General features: G+C 39.6%; 2 protein-coding genes across 6 annotated transcripts; one reads left to right on the top strand and one right to left on the bottom strand.

Annotated features, from left to right (window-relative positions):
- Positions 1-363: 363 nt before the first annotated feature.
- LOC149146070 (uncharacterized) lies at positions 364-5,486 on the top strand. The gene is made up of 4 exons (XM_089452647.1): positions 364-447; positions 664-993; positions 1,374-1,812; positions 2,038-5,486. The coding sequence occupies exons 1-4, from the start codon at positions 364-366 to the stop codon at positions 5,484-5,486; spliced, it is 4,302 nt and encodes a 1,433-aa protein (XP_089308773.1).
- A 5,249-nt stretch (positions 5,487-10,735) lies between these two features.
- On the bottom strand, positions 10,736-15,365 carry LOC149146069 (ultraviolet-B receptor UVR8-like). Of its 5 annotated transcripts, none has more exons than XR_016265267.1 (6): positions 13,066-13,346; positions 12,593-12,942; positions 12,065-12,466; positions 11,542-11,932; positions 11,107-11,424; positions 10,736-10,994 (listed from the first exon to the last, which is right to left on the bottom strand). XR_016265267.1 is itself a non-coding variant. In XM_089453152.1 (6 exons), exons 2-6 carry the CDS (start codon positions 13,294-13,296, stop codon positions 11,182-11,184), a joined length of 1,617 nt encoding a protein of 538 aa, XP_089309278.1. In that variant the 5' UTR covers positions 13,297-13,346; positions 14,966-15,365; the 3' UTR covers positions 10,736-11,181. The 5 variants fall into 5 exon arrangements, 4 of the variants coding, with proteins under 4 accessions (XP_089309278.1, XP_089309279.1, XP_089309276.1 ...); XM_089453152.1 differs by adding an exon at positions 14,966-15,365 and having other exon boundaries at positions 10,736-11,424; XM_089453153.1 differs by adding an exon at positions 14,966-15,365 and having other exon boundaries at positions 10,736-11,424; positions 13,066-13,343.
- Between the last annotated feature and the right edge of the window lie 773 nt (positions 15,366-16,138).

Genomic DNA, 16,138 nt, shown 5'->3' with positions numbered 1-16,138 from the left:
CCTAGGCTCCCCCCTTCTTCCTACTGTCCTCCCCTACTGCTGAAGATGCTGCATTCAAGACCCTTCTGGCTTCGATGCTAGCCAAGAAAAAATCGATTGCTTCGAAGTTTGTAAAAAAACTGGAAAATATACCAGAGGTCTCCCTTCCTCCGGAGGGGCCGATCAAGGTAGCTTTGTCAATGGCGGAGAGGGCCCTGGTAGGATAGTTCACTGGCCTTTGGCCTTCTCCCAAAGCCACGGAAGCCTGGATCTGCAGGAACTGGAGACCGTTAATCAAGCAAAGTGTCACCTCGTATTTTCTAGGGCGAGGCTATTTTTTGTTCGAGTTTATTTCAAAAGAAGACAAGGATCTAATCTTCAGGAATGGGCCCTCAAGGTCTCTATTTGAACAGATGGACTCCCGACTTTGATCCAGCTGAAGATGTTCCGTCGGCAGTTCCAGTTTGGGTAAGACTTCTGAATCTTCCTATACATTGTTGGAACTGGGATTCCCTCCAACATATAGGCAACGCGCTGGGCAAATTCATAGATTGAACAAGTACTAAGGATCAATATGACTACGCTAGGATCTGTGTCGAAGTGGATCTAGAAGTGGGGCTGCCGGAGGCTATAAAGATAAATGTAGGGAGTTGGACTCATGTGCAAAAACTTGACTATGAGCAGCTTCCTTTCAAGTGCCGCAAGTGTCAGGAATATGGACACTTTGCCAAGAACTGTACCAAAAATGAAGAGGCGGTGCAAGGTAAGGAAGAAGGATGGAAGCAGGTCAAAAGATCAAGGGCTAACCCCAAACCCTCAAACCCTCCTGGAGCTACAAAGGGAAAAGGGCAGCAGCCTTCTTCTAGTGGCCAAGGACAACATCCAAAGGCACAAGAGAATGCGTTCGCCCCCCTTTCCTCAGCCTCAATTGAAGTGCAAGAAACAGAACAGCAGCAGAAGGAGGCAAATGAGAAAGAGATCCTCGAAAACTCCAGGCAAGGCGAGAGTGCAGCAGTAAGCCCTAAGGGAAAGGCTACAGAGATGGAAGAGGAAGAACAAGATTCAGAAGAATCTGAGGAGGAAGGAGAAATAGGTGACTCCCAAACATTGTCCCGCAGATCGACAAGAGGAAGGAAGTCTGACCGGGAAAAAAGAGAGCGAGAAACATATAAAGACAAGCTCCAAGGCAGTCAACCAACGTTGGAGAAGCTTCTAGCAAAAACACCAAAGATTACAAGAAGTCAAGGATAAGGCCCCAAAGGGGCCACCCAATCTCAGAAAGGTAAATAATGAATATTGTCTCCTGGAATTGCAGGGGGTTGGGGAGCAAGCAAAAAGAAGAAGCTATGCGAAGCTTGATTAGGATAGAAACCCCAGATATCCTACTGATCTAGGAGACTAAGTTGGAGGAGAAGATCTTCCTCCAAGTAAGCAGGAATCTTTGGAGAAAAAGTGGAGGGCAGGCTGTCTCAGCCCGAGGAGCATCGGGAGGGCTGGGAGCTCTCTGGAATGAAGCCAAGTTGGAATTGGTCAATGGAAAGCAAAATACTCACTGGCAGCTTATGCAATTCATAAGCCGAGAAACAAGGGAGACCTTTAGCCTTTTTAATGTTTATGTGCCGGTAAATGCAAGGGAAAAGAAGCAGTGTTGGGACTCAATCAAACTCATGGCTGAGGAAGAAACTCTGGGAAATATTATCATCGCAGGGGATCTGAATATAACTTTAAGCTCTTCCGAGAAGAGAGGTGGCAGCATAGTAAGGGATCCAGCGAGGGAATGGGTGGAGGACATCATGCAAGATTGGGATCTGCTCGACATCAAGCCCTTGAAAGGTAAGTATACTTGGTCAAATAAAAGAATGGGTCCTGGCCATATTGCTACATGATTAGATAGATTCCTTGTTCAAAGTTCCTATCTTCTCCTTGGTTTAGAAGCTAGGATGCTCATTCTGCCATGCAGCATTTCGGATCATAAACCCATAAGGTTGGAGCTCTCAGCACACAGAAATTTTGGGCCCATACCTTTTCGATTCAGTCCTTTATGGATTAAGCACTCAGACTTTATGGATAAGGTTAAAGAAAGCTGGAATCAGCCTGTCACAGGGTCTCCTTTCTTTGTATGGGAGGAAAAATTAAGAAGAGTAAAGGTTGTTCTAAAGAGCTGGGCTAAAACTCTTCCCAATCCGGCTGATGAAAGGAAGATGGCCCATGCCTCCCTCGAGAAGCACCAACTGCAAATGGAAGAGGAGGACCCCTCAGAGGATTCTATAGCCAAAGAAGGAAACCTGCAGCAAAAATTCCACAAAGCTTGCTTGCAAGAGGAAGAATATTGGAGACAGAAATCCCATAGTCTGTGGTTGAAAGCGGGAGACAGGAATACCTCCTTCTTCCACAAGCAAGCCCAAGCTAGAAGGTCCTTTAACACAATATCTGAAATAAAGGAAGATCTTGTTACCCACAAGGATTTCACAAGTATCAAAGGGGCTGCCTTCTCCCATTTTGAGAAACTCTACAGTGAAGTCGAGGTTATGAGTCAGGACACAAGGTTCTTGGATGTTATCCCCTCCAAGATCTCTTTAAGTATGAATCATCAGCTGGAAGCTAAAGTTACCAGAAAAGAAATAAAGGTTGCGCTCTATGAAATGGAGCCAGACAAAGCTCCGGGTCCGGATGGCTTCACAGCCAGATTCATCCAAGTCTGTTGGCAAATAGTGAAGAAGGACCTGCATAGAATGGTTTTAAAATCTCAAAACTACCAGAAAATTGGAGGCAGCACAAATTCTGCCTTTCTCGCCCTCATCCCAAAGGAGAAGGGAGCCAACACTTTTAACAGGTTTCGTCCGATTTCGCTATGCAACATTGGTTACAAGCTCATAACAAAGGTGATTGCCAACAGATTGAAGGTCCTCTTGCCCTCCATTATACCTGAAAATCAAGGGGGGTTCATTCAGGGTAGGCAGATCATGGACAACATAATCCTCGTGCAAGAGGCTATTCATTCTAGTTTGCAGCGGAAAGAAAAAGGTATGGTGGTCAAGCTGGACCTAGCTAATGTGTTTGATCGAGTTCGTCACAATTTCCTCTTTGATGTGATGCACAAGTTTGGGTTTGGTCAGGAGTTTATTAGATGGGTCCAGGCTTGCATCTCTGAGCCCTGGATTGCCCCTCTGGTGAATGGAAGAGCAACGGAGTTCTTTAAAGCCTCTAGAGGGTTGCGCCAGGGCTGCCCTCTTTCTCCTCTTCTTTTTGTTTTGCAAGCTTCAGTTCTGAGTTTTTATTTAGAAAAGTGTCAGGTGGATCAAGAGATTATGGGTCTTAGGATTAATCATGCATTGTTCGCTGATGATTCTCTTCTACTGGGTGCTGCCTCCGTATACTCTGCCTCCAGATTCAGGAAAGTGTTGGACGACTTCTGTGGTACTTCAGGCAGTAAACTAAATGAAGGGAAATGCCATTTCTATGGCTGGAATATCTCCAACAACGATCTCTCCTCAATATCCAGATGTTTGGGCTTCGCTAGCTCTGCTAGTTGGAATTCTTTCATCTATTTGGGCCTTCCTATCTTCCAAAGGAGTCACTCTAGCAAAGATTGGCTCCCAATGGTTGAGAAATTCAAGAATAAAATTCAGTCTTGGGGTTTCTCGTGGCTGAATCTTGCTGGGAAGACAGTGCTTATTAAGTCTGTTCTGACCAGCCTGCCTATCTTCCAATTCTCGGCCATGTTGGCTCCCACCAGCATTCTCAAGAAGATGGAGGAGTGGATTCGAAGGTTTTTTTGGAAGGGCGGCAAGCAAAATGACAGGAAGATCCCCCTAGTCAGTTGGGACAAAGTTTCTAAGCCTCTGCTAGAAGGAGGTCTGAACTTCAAGGACCTGAGGACACAAAATATCGCTATGGGGGCTAAGATTCTGTGGAGACAAATAGCCCCGAAACCGGGCTGGGCTCAAAAGGCGCTATGGAAGAAATATTTCAGGGGTCAGAGGTTACGAAGCTTGGATGATCTCACCCCCACCATTAAAGGTTCTCAAATTCACAGGCTTTGCATGCAGGCCTTACCTCTGATACAAAAGCATTCCTTTTGGATCCCGGGTAATGGCAAGCTCATCAATATCTGGAACGATAAAATTATGAATGAAGAACCATTAGGTGGTGTCCAAGAGCTCGCTGAGCTTCGAAGCTGGATGTTGAACAACGACATCAAAACTTTGTGGGATATTTCTAGTTGGAAGGACAATGCGTGGGCAGGCTGGAAGAAACCTCAAATGCCGATTGCTCTAGATCAGGAGTGGTCATTTCTGCTGACTAAGCTGAAAGGAATGAGCCCGATTAATATCAGAAAACAAGATAAGAGAGGCTGGGGCTCTCAAACTGGTTCTTACACAGTTGCGCAAGGCTATGCACAGCTCAAAAAAATTCCCCATGTTCCTTGCTGCCCTGCGACTTGGAGAGGACTTTGGAGGCAGAAGTGTGTGCCAAAAATCGATTTCTTCAACTGGTTATTGTGTCACAACAGCATTCTAACAGATGACAGGCTTAAGAAGAAAGGCTTCCTGGGCCCTTCCAGATGCGCCCTTTGCCTGGAAAACGAGGAAAATGCCTCTCATTTATTGATAGAATGCAGGTTCGCCAAAAGTATTTGGGCAGAAGCGATTTCCCCATGGGGATCCACTGTTACTCTGCCCAACTCTATTACTGGCTTCTTTGCCGATTGGGCTCACCTCTATCCCAAGAAGTTCCCCAAGAACAATTGGTTCAAGGCAGCCTGGCTGGCCTATCCGAAATTCATTTTCTGGCACATCTGGATTGAGCACAATCACAGAATTTTTCAAGAGAAAGCGCAGAAGGGTAAGCTTGTTTTGTCAAAAGCCAACGGCCTGCTCAAGGAATCTCTCGGTGAGAAGTTTGAGAAGCTGGAGAATAAAAATCTAAGTCCTCAAGAACTGGCGTGGGGGAGCAAGCTTGGTCTCCAGTATTCTGATGATGAGAGACAGTACAACATTAGGAAAGACTGGCAGATCAGGCTTGCTGAGGGCGAATTCCACATGTGGCTCCAAAAGCGTGCTAGCTCCTCCTTGTTTTTTGATGGGGCTGCCAAAGGCAATCCGGGGATTGTTGGGGCTGGAGGTGTCATCAGGAATGCAGATGGCAGCATAGAGAACAGGTATGCCTGGGGTTTGGGTCATAGTACCAACATGCAAGCAGAGGCCATGGCCCTGTTGCAGGGCCTAAAGCATTTACAGGATCTTGGTATTGAGAAAGCCATTATTCTTGGTGACTCCCAATCCTTGATTCGAATTCTCATGGATAACACGTCCCCTCGTGACTTTCGGCTAGCAAGAGTGGTTACCAAAATAAGAAAGCTAGTTGGCTCCTTTCTTCAGGTGAACTTTTTCCACGTTCTTCGGCAAAATAATAAGGAAGCGGATGCAGAAGCTAACAAAGTTGTCCTCCTTCCTGTTGGCATTCGGATAAGAGATGGGGTTGAAGATTGGGATCCAATCCCTTAATTCTGTTTCTCATGTTCTACTGTCTTTTACTTCAGCAGTTTGTCTGTATCCACAAGCTTGGGGAAATTCGGGAAATCGACTCATCTAATGGAGTTAAGAAGATCCAGAACATTAGGGTCACAATATTAGTTTATCTATCTATTGAGGACAGCCGGTTCTTGGGCTCTCTGAATGTAACTAGCCAGAAGCTTTGACTTTCTTTTAATACAAAGTATAACCGTTTTCGTTAAAAAAATAATAATAACATTAAATTCTTAAATTAAGACTTACAATGTTGTTTACTTTCAAACAAAATTATTTAATTTTTTTAACATTATGAATAATTGTTCAAGATGTTTGTGAGTGGTTCAACCTCATCAAACTTCACATGGGGAAAGTAGAATTTCATATCTCATTTAAAATTCACTAGATTTAATAGTTTTTAGGTTTCAAGATTAGCAAGAATGCAATGTTGCCATTGGACTCTATCATGTACAAGGGTGTGAGATTGACAATTAATCAAGAGCATCAAACCCTCAATGTACATTGATGCCACTAGTACTAATCATTAAACTCCTATGTTCTGACCATACTAAAAATTAAACATGTACCCTTCACTCAAACAAAATCGTCACTTACACATGTTAATTTTTTTAAGTTTGGATTAAGGAGTTTCATCAGTATTAGAGGATGTTCACAGATGTCTCTAGAGGATTGAAAGAGAGGAAAAGGCTAGAGGAGGGGGCAAAGGATGATACTAATGATGAGGATATATTTTGATGATATTTATTTATTGGTTGTAGCATGATGTTTTTTAGATTATAGAGGATTGAAAGAGAGGAAAAGGCTAAAGGAGGGGGCAAAGGATGATACTAATGATGAGGATATATTTTGATGATATTTATTTATTGGTTGTAGCATGATGTTTTTTAAATTTTAGAGGTCATTTAAAGCCCGAATGTCAACATATTGCAATTTGTGCTTAATGTCATTTTTCTCTCTTCCCCATGGTACTTACATTATGATCAAACTTTGTAATGTGAAAAATGTGTTTGTTTGATGTTCATGTTGCTTTAAATATTCAAAAAAAACCAAAAAAAAAACCTTTATATATTTTGTATTTTTAAAGTTTGCTAATATCTCCGAATATAACCAATAAATTATATTTTAGACCCTTTACGATATATTCATCATTGTAAGGAATTGGTGATGTCCAATTAATAATCTTATGGCTTTACATGTCTCTACCTATCCTCCACAACCTAAATCTTCTCAAGGCCAATATGCAAGCCATCTGCATCAACGAGACATTCAAAGTTTCATATAAAATTGTGAGCAAATGAACTATTTTTTCTATTTACCAAGAGATTTTACTTCCTTGATGTTTAGAAACATTGTGTTAAACATGCATTCTAAAATAAGATGAATGCGGTGTTTTCCAATCGAGATTCAAATGAAGGTGTAAAAATAAATCCATGATTATACCAGCCATGTGCAAAAATGACCCAGTTCCAAAAATAGAGCATACCAGCCATATGTAAAAATGACCAATTCCAAAAATAGAGCAGCAACTTATTTCAGGTGGTCAATATTGGACGAAGAAGAAAACAACCAAATGATAATACCTTCCAAAAGTTGATAAACACCTAATGGCAATACCATTCTATAATTTGGTTGTACCAAGCCAATAGACAAGAACTGCAATAGAAAAATAAATATTTTATAATATGGAGCACCGTGAAAAGAAGTTTCCTCATCCAATAGGTAGAGGTGATGGAGACCATCGTCTGCAAAAAGAGGTGGTCCTTATGTTCTAAACTGGTTTGTGAAGCATAAATGCAGAAAAGAGTTTCCTTGCATAGCAGTGGATCTCACAAAGCCAAAATGTGAAACAAGGTTTTACTGTGACGTCCATTATAAATTAGTTACAGTGACAAAATAAAAATGTGAAACAACTAGAAATTGAAACGAAGTCTAATAATGGTCTAATACAAAGTTACAGAGAATATTACATGTATAGCTTTTGGAAGGCTCCTGGTTGTAGATTCATGCATTATTTGTTTTCATTTGTGATGCAATTATTGTTTAGTGTTATGTTTGGAGGAATCAATCATAATATAACATGCTGTGATAAAATCAAATTGATTCTATTGTTGGTGTTCATTGGGAAATTCAGTTTTGTTGTAGAAGCATTATCAATTCAACTGCTATTATATGAAAGAAAATATTACAGGTGAAACATGGATCAAGAACAACTTAATAATTTAGGAAACATCAAAAGCTTACATTAGCAAGGCTACCGTGAATTCAGGTCAATGCTGAAGAAATCAGTAACTGATGTTCCCATACAATAAAGGGCATCAACTTATCTTATAAAATGTGTATGACATATGGTGGACCATTAGTAGGTCAAGTGAATACAAGGCTGAGAAGGATACACTTTCTAGAATAGGTATCCAATAACATGTACTCAATGCCAAAGAACATATTACTTGAACATTGTATGTAGAATGTAAGTCCAACTGCAAGAACATAGGGCAGTAACTAGATGTTAAAGGTAATCATTTCTATTCACAGATCAATGACTAAATATCTTAATTTTCTATCTCGTGTATTTCCAAGCTGACTAGTTAAAAATGGTTAGGATAGTTATATCTGCAGGGTTTATAGCTATATTCCATTGACATTGACCAAAATCTCAAACAGTAAACTAGGCCAGAGTCAAAGAACATATTCCTTTAACATTGTATATAGGATGTAAGTCCAACTGCAAGAACATAGGGCAAAATAACTAGGTGTTAAAGGTAATCATTACTTTTCAAAGATCAATGACTAAATATCTTAAATTTCTATTTAGTGTAATTCTAAGCTGACTAGTTAAATCTTTAAAATCTAATGGTTAGGATAGTTATATCTGCAGAGTTTATAGCTACATTCCATTGACATTGGACAAAATCTCAAACAGTAAACTAGGCAGGAATCAGTAAAAATCTAGGGCACTGCTATTTGCATTACCTTAGCACTACAAAATTTTGTCCCCTCTATGCTTTTTAATACAGAGTATCTAATAGAAATCCATGGAAAAAGCTATGAAGTTTTCCAATTGGTAGGCATCTGTCTGTGCAGACCTTTGATATCACATTTATTTTAACCGAAGTTAACCCTTGTAATTGAGGGATTGTGAACCTTAACATACGAATGATGGCTATGTCCCTGAAAGTATCGAATAAATATAATCAAAGGGTTATTTAAAACCAAGACGGCGTATTTCATTAGATGACATATGACCATTCAAACACATCGGTACCTTAAGGCAGTTCATTACAGAATGAGAAAAAGTGAGAAGAAAGAGGAGGCTCGAAAATGATGATCAAGATAATGAAGTTAATACTAATGGCGTAAATGAGGGATTGTGAACCTTAACATACAAATGATGGCATTGTCGCTGATAGGATCGTATAAAATAATAAAAGGGTTATTTAAGACCAAGAGGGTGTAATTGCTTAGGACTCAGGAGTGAGTAAATTCATCCATACATTATGAACTAAGGATAGAGCTGTGAAGTTTGGCAAACAATAACCACCAGGAGTAAGCCAATGATTGGTTCATTGCTTTTCCATCTTAATCGTTAAATTCCACATCATTCTCATCCAATGGATAGGATGGAAAGGCAGTAAGCCAATCATTGGTTCACTGCTTGGTAGTTATTATTTGCCCAACTGTCAGGCATCTGTCTTTGCAGCCCTTTAATATCACATTTATTGCAACCCGAAGTTAACCCTAATAGTGTAACTGAGGGTTTATGAACCTTGTTTAAATGATGGCACTGTCCCTGATAGTATCGTCTAATATAATAAAGGGGTTATTGAAGAACCAAGAGGTTGTATTTGCTTGGGAGTAAGTAAATCCATCCATGCATTATGAATTGTGGAAAGAGCTGTCAAGTTTCCCAACGGCCAGGCATCTATCTGTGCAGCCCTTTAATATAACATTTATTGCAACCCTAAGTTAACCCTAATGGCGTAATGAACTGTGAACCTTGTACAAATGATGGTACTGTCCCTGATAGAATCGTATAATATAATCAAAGAGTTATTTAAAACCAAGAGGACGTATTTCGTTAGGACTGAGTTATGGCCACTGAACTACCTTGGTACCATATGGAAGTTCATTACAGAATGAGGAAAGGAGAAGCAAAGGACGAGGCAGGATAATGAAGTTAATCCTAATGGTATAACTGAGGGATTGTGAACCTTAACATACAAATGATGGCACTCTCCCTGATAGTATCGTATAATATAATAAAAGGGTTATTTAAGACCAAGAGCGTGTATTTCCCCTGATAGAAGGCATTTAGGGCCAGTATGGGATCATTAAATGTACCAAGAACGGAACGGTTGAAGAAGCATCGTATTGACTACTCAAGATTCAATGGGGTTTGTTTTCAAAACATCAAACCCCAGCAAGCCAAAAAAGTAAAACAAGATGAAGACAATAGCCAAGTCCATGATTAAAAAAAACAAAAGTTGGAAACCCTATATTTGATTAATTCACGAAATTTCTCTCATAGCTAGAGACTCAAATGCTCAAAGCAAGCCAAAGGTTTTGGTCTAGCAACGCACATAAAAGGAACTGATGAAAAACGGTTGTATACGTACAGATTTGGGATTTGACACTCGAAGAAATGATTTGGTATAATTCTAAATGCACAATAGCAATACCAGAAGGCATAAATCAATTCGAGCATAATGCTTCCAGTATTGAGAAAAAAATGGAAATTATCTTAACAGTAATGTTTGTAACTTTGGACAATGTTGAAATTCTAGTTCGGCCATGTACACTGGCCATGGGAGGTGATGAGACTTGGTACTAATTCCTAATGGACTGTAAGTCCAAAGTTAAAAAATATATGATATTTGTAATTTTGTACTTTATAAAGGTGACTTGGTCAAAGATGATCACTCACCTAACATTCCAACTAACTCTTCACCTACATTCCACTTACACAAATTTTTGTACTCTTATATATATATCTGATAAAATAGTGTACAGCATGTACAGTATCGTAATCTCCTTTTAACCTAGCATTTTCCTTTATTGAATGTAAGTATTTACACGTGCTCTTATAGTCGGGGGATCACATGTTAGGGTTTACATAAGCCCGTTAGAATAGTCTTCTTTTATAATAAATACATTTTACCACAAGGGAATCCTATAGGCAAAGACAGACAAGGGCTCTATTTTTGTAAGTTATCATAATTTTGAACGAGTTGAGGTGCACAATCCAGCTATGAATAAAAGAATACCAAATCATGGAATTTGCATTCTGCCTACCATTATGAAAAATATCTATGGAAGTAAGCAGACCTTTCCACCTTTTCATCAGTATGTCAAGTTACCAAACTGCAAAATCTGGGTTACAATTTTCCAGATCAAACAGTTACCCAATTTTGCAGTCCTTGCTTGGAAAAAATGTGATGAATTGCCTTGTGCCAGGTAGTGTACTCCCATTCCCTGATGATAGAAAACCTGTTCAAGGAATACCAGACCAGTTTCAAAAGGAAAGTTGACAATTCTCTCGACCAGTTCCAACTAGTATTATCTACTTGGAAAGACAGAAACAAGGGATGAAAGACTATACATGTTAGATGAGAATTGGAGGCAATAATAGGCTTCAACTGAATTTGGAGAGACAAGCAAAATAAGACAATATTCTTTAATTTAAATCAATATCAACAAGTTCTGGATTTCCCCTCTCGCTTTGATAGGCAAGGAGCTCTGTCCCAAGCTGCCCTTTGTCTCCAGCTCCGAATGCGTAAAGTTTTGCCGACTCTGTCAAGGCAAATGTGTGAGCGTTCCAGAATATTGAGTTTGTCAGACTGATCTGGACAACACGTTCCCGCCTCTGCTTCAATGAAACCACTAGTTCTGGCCTTAGCAGGTTTGCATGTCTCTGAGCCTGAAGATTAAATAAGAGAATATGGCAACGAAAAGACATTAGTAGAGTTAAACTTCCAGGTAAGTTACATGGTTTGAAAAACTATATTTTACAAGTGCAAGGCCATGCCATACAGACCTGGCCTTCAGTTGCCGTGCCCATGTGGTGCCCAAGGCTTGATGACTCTCCGCATCCAAAAGAGTAGACATCCCCATTTTCAGCCACAACAAATGTGGTATAATCACCTGTAGTCACGTGAACTGCCTTCACTCGTAGAAGTGATTCCACAACCTTAGGAACAGTTTCACATTCTTCATTTCCATGACCTAGACAACCATATCGACCCCATCCCCATGTACATACTCGTCCATCTTTGCCCACAACAGCAGCATGCCATGCACCAGCCGCTATCACAACTGGCTCTAACTTCAAATGTTTAAATTGTTCAATCTTCCGGGGATACTTTTCATCTGTTCTAGAACCATGTCCGAGCTTGCCTCCTAAGCCGCAACCAACAGAATATACTGACCTGCAGATATCCAGAAATATACATGTGTCATGGAGTGTTATTTTCCAATTCAAAGGGGGTTCTGCAACACAGGCATCAAGTAGTTTTATAAACTAAAGGGAACATAAAATATATTGAAGTTACAAAATTTACATGCCACTGGGCTGACAGGTGAGAGCTAACAAATAACAATAGCCTGCTGCAATTTGTACCACAGGAACATTCTCCAGATCACCTTTCAGCAAATGTGGTTCCTGATCATGTGGCTCAGTTTGATGACCAAGAGTTGCCTCTGAACCCCAAGAGAATGTGTAAACTCTACCCTCTCGTGAAAGAACAGCAGTGAAAAAATTACCAATAACTGCTTGAACTGCGAAAATTCCTTTCAAAGAGTCCACCAGCTGGGGAGTAGTGGCAGTCCTAGAGCCATCAACCACATACTCTGAGTCACCAAAAGAGTCTTTCCCAAACGCATAAACTTGTCCTATATCACTAATAAGCATTGTACGCCCTGCTCCTGCGGTTGCCTGGATAATACGAATCCCCTGAAGAGACCTGCATATGAATGATGTAACTTCCCAATTTTCAATCCGTCTCAATTTAAAAGGAGATTCAACACTGCAAAAGCACAGTACACCTTGGGAAAATTACCAGACAAAATAATACACAGCATTTATATACCTGATCAGTCTTGGACGCCATTCTTCTTCTGTTGTCCCATGGCCAAGCTGTCCAGAGTTGTTAGAGCCGAATGTATAAACTGCACCAGATTTGGTTACCACTACACTATGACCAGGACCAGCTATGGCCTGACACTTTTCACGCCTGTAGCATGTTTCCCCGGCTATCAAGAACCGCAATACCAACTTCCAAGAACCTCCGCATCTTTCTTTCATAGTTTCTCTCTCTGATTGTGTCATGGGCTTGAATACAGCTCTGCTTTGGCACATGTCCAATGCTGCAAGTTCAGATATAGATAGATTAAAGTCGGGGGAAAAGTTTGCTGGCTGTCTAAAGAACCGAGATGAAGCCTGCAAAATGATGAAACAATTCAACCAAGTAAGCATTACAGTCAATAGTATATATTCCAAAAATGAAGCTAAACAAGCATGACTGTTTGCAAATCATTCTGAAACCATCATATACAAACTTGCCTCCAGACTGGCAAGGTCTTGTGGATCCAGATTACATTCAGTAAGCACATGTAGAACAATGGAGGGACTGGCCGCTAGTGGAAATTCACCCTGACTTGTACTTCCATAGCAATGCCGTTGCTGTTGGTGAATAATTTGCAAATGAGGTTCACTTGACAGAGGATTTTCATTGACTGAATGATACTGTATTGATGTAGACTGCCATAGGCCACTGCTTGTTGTGGTGTCCATGCCAGCTTCAAGCAGCAATAGCAGAAGCCTGGTAGGTGATAGTTGAACTGCTACAATAATGAGACATTAACAAGACAACATTGTGATGAGTGTCCGATAATATGCATCAGCCAAATTCCATCCAATCGCTGACAAAAAAATGAAAATACCAACCAGCATTGTAGAGTGATTTTGAATACCAGTTTTATAAAGGGGCATCTAACTCCCAAATAGCAGGTAACTTCCAGTTTTGCATTGCATTGAGAGATACAAAACCTTTTCAGTTGAGGTCGCATGTTATACCATATGAACATAGGGGATTTAGATGCCATTAATCGAATATAATCGTTATTACGAAATCTACATACCATTAGTATAATCATTTAAACAAATTTTACATGTTAGGAAGCTAATCTAGTCATTATTTGCTTCAAGGACAGGGTTTTCCACTAAAATCCATGAGTAGCAGTGCAGGTAACAGTCATCGCCCTTTGAATCACTTTGCCTGTGCAATGACACCGGGTCTACCTAACCAAAAAACTGTCCTAGACAACATAATTCCATAAAAGATAAATAATATGCCAAGTACCAGCCCCCAGCAATTGCATCAAATTCACTAAGTACATAAGTTAAGCAAATGCAAAGTCTCAATTTGTAAAGCATTTGAAAACACACAAGAATCAGCGCTGCACATAAAATGATGATGAAATATTTCTCGAAATGAATCCAAACTATAAAAATTTCCAGATATCATAATGATTGAAAGTGAAAGGGACCTTAGCCTCCCAAAGAGTTTGAATAGGATGGGGCCTGCCCTCAAAGCAATGGCAACTAATGGGTTTGAACAGTATTGCCCCACCCTCTTCAAGCAACATTGTTGGATCCTTCTCGGGAGAGAGGGTGGTTTGAAGAGTGCTAACTGTCACTATGCTAAATTGGGGTATGTATAATTGCACATTTACAGACAAGGCTTCCTCAAATGAGATTATATCGAGGATGTATCACATCGAATCCAGATTGCAGAGATCATCAAGTGAAATAAGCTATTGAGCTTGATTGTGTAACCTTGGCCTGATAGACCAACTCAGTCCAAGGGAATGCTAATGCGTTCGTTCATAGATTATCCGGCATATTATCAGTCAAATTTAGCCTAATAATATAACAATACACGCATGCAGACTCGCGTAGCTATTATTCTATCTGCCCTGACATATTCATATGGCCAAAAATCCTTGCTTATCACTAGATTTGACTAGCACTAAGGGAAACTTTGATCATAAATCAGCTACCTTTACATCAATAAAAATGACTAGCCCTGATGGCTAATTTGATCAAATACCATCCCTTGGACTCACCATGTTAATTCCTTTTTCAAAACTGATCCAATTATTCATTTTTCAGAATTTGCTCATGAATCGATCTGATAGGCATAGATTCGAGACAAGTTTAACAATTCCAAGGATTTATTGCAGACTTTGCAGCCGCAGAAAGGCTAATTCAACAAACGTACATTCAGAAAACATATAGAGAATTAAACACACAGACCCCAAAGCTTATCTTAATACACAAACCCTGAAGCATCTTAAAGTATGCCCAATTCATATATAGTGCAAAATATACATGGATATATTAATTTTCAACATATTATAAGGGTTTGATTAAAGTGGGTAGGTTTTTAATCAAACAGAACCTCTGAAGCTTGATGAGTACCAGAAATTTTTTGAGGACTGATCAAACCAATCTCAATGGCTGTCAGCGATAGCTGCTTCAAGGGCTTCTTTTGGAACCCAAATCATTAGGTCCGATGATCGAACCCTCTGCACATTAGTAAAACTGCGATTACGTGAAAACAATTGAGGGTGTCTGGATTTTCAACGAGCGAAACCACTCGGAGTTGCAGAGAGAGGAATTCTGCACCGAGTTAGATGAATATCACGGCGATTTAAAGCTCGGACTGCGTGGGTGAAGCTGAGGGGGCTTAAATCGATTCTTAATTGCGGAAAATTGGGCAGAAAAATGGGAAATTTTGATAGAATATTTCATGCGGAAGCCATCGCCAGAAAGCACAACTCACAAAGACACGAAAGCTCTTTCCACGGCAACGGGGATAATCACCTTCGAGGTGATGACGTGGCAAGCTGATTCTTTGGTCGGAGAGCTCGCCGCGAGCTTGGGCGATTGGTGATATGCCACGTCAACAACCAAATTGCAGATGGGAACGAAGAGCTTGTTTGGTATATGTGTTAACCATGGGTTAACCATACATATCAAGGTTGTTCAACACATGTTTAGGGTTTAGTTTAGTGTGAACAGCTCTTCAAAAAAAATCAGGGTGAAATTAGTTAAAGTTTTAATTGTGTAATTAGGAAAAAATAGATAAAATGTTTAAAATTTTAATAATATTTACTTTAAAAAATATATAAATAATTTTATTAATATTTTGATATTTATTCATAAGTTTATAAAATATTTTGATTTTTATTCCTACTTTTATTAAGATAATAACAATATAAAATATATTTTTGAAAATTAGCTACTATGAAATATTTAATATTCCATTCACGTTTTACAACTCATCTTCAATGCGCTTTATTTCGTCATGATAATTTCTCACGAGTTTGAATATTAAGTTTAAAGAATGGTTATTTAATTAATTAATGTAATTTTCCTTTATAATTATTAAGGAAGTATTTACGGATCTAATTTAGCTTTTCTCTATGATTTTCCCATAAATCTGTACTTTGAATCCCGTATGGATCTAATTTAGCTTTTCTTTATGATTTTCCCATAAATCTGTACTTTGAATCCCGTATGTTTTTGTTTTGTTTTTTTTTTTTTTCATTTACATTATAATTTTGAGTTA

Source organism: Pinus tabuliformis, chromosome X (assembly GCF_031772625.1).
Source record: "Pinus tabuliformis cultivar Carrire ecotype Pingquan chromosome X, CPIR1, whole genome shotgun sequence".
NCBI classification, from domain to species: domain Eukaryota; kingdom Viridiplantae; phylum Streptophyta; class Pinopsida; order Pinales; family Pinaceae; genus Pinus; species Pinus tabuliformis.
The sequence above is the reverse complement of the archived record's forward strand: the minus strand, read 5'-3'. Positions and strand labels throughout refer to the sequence as shown.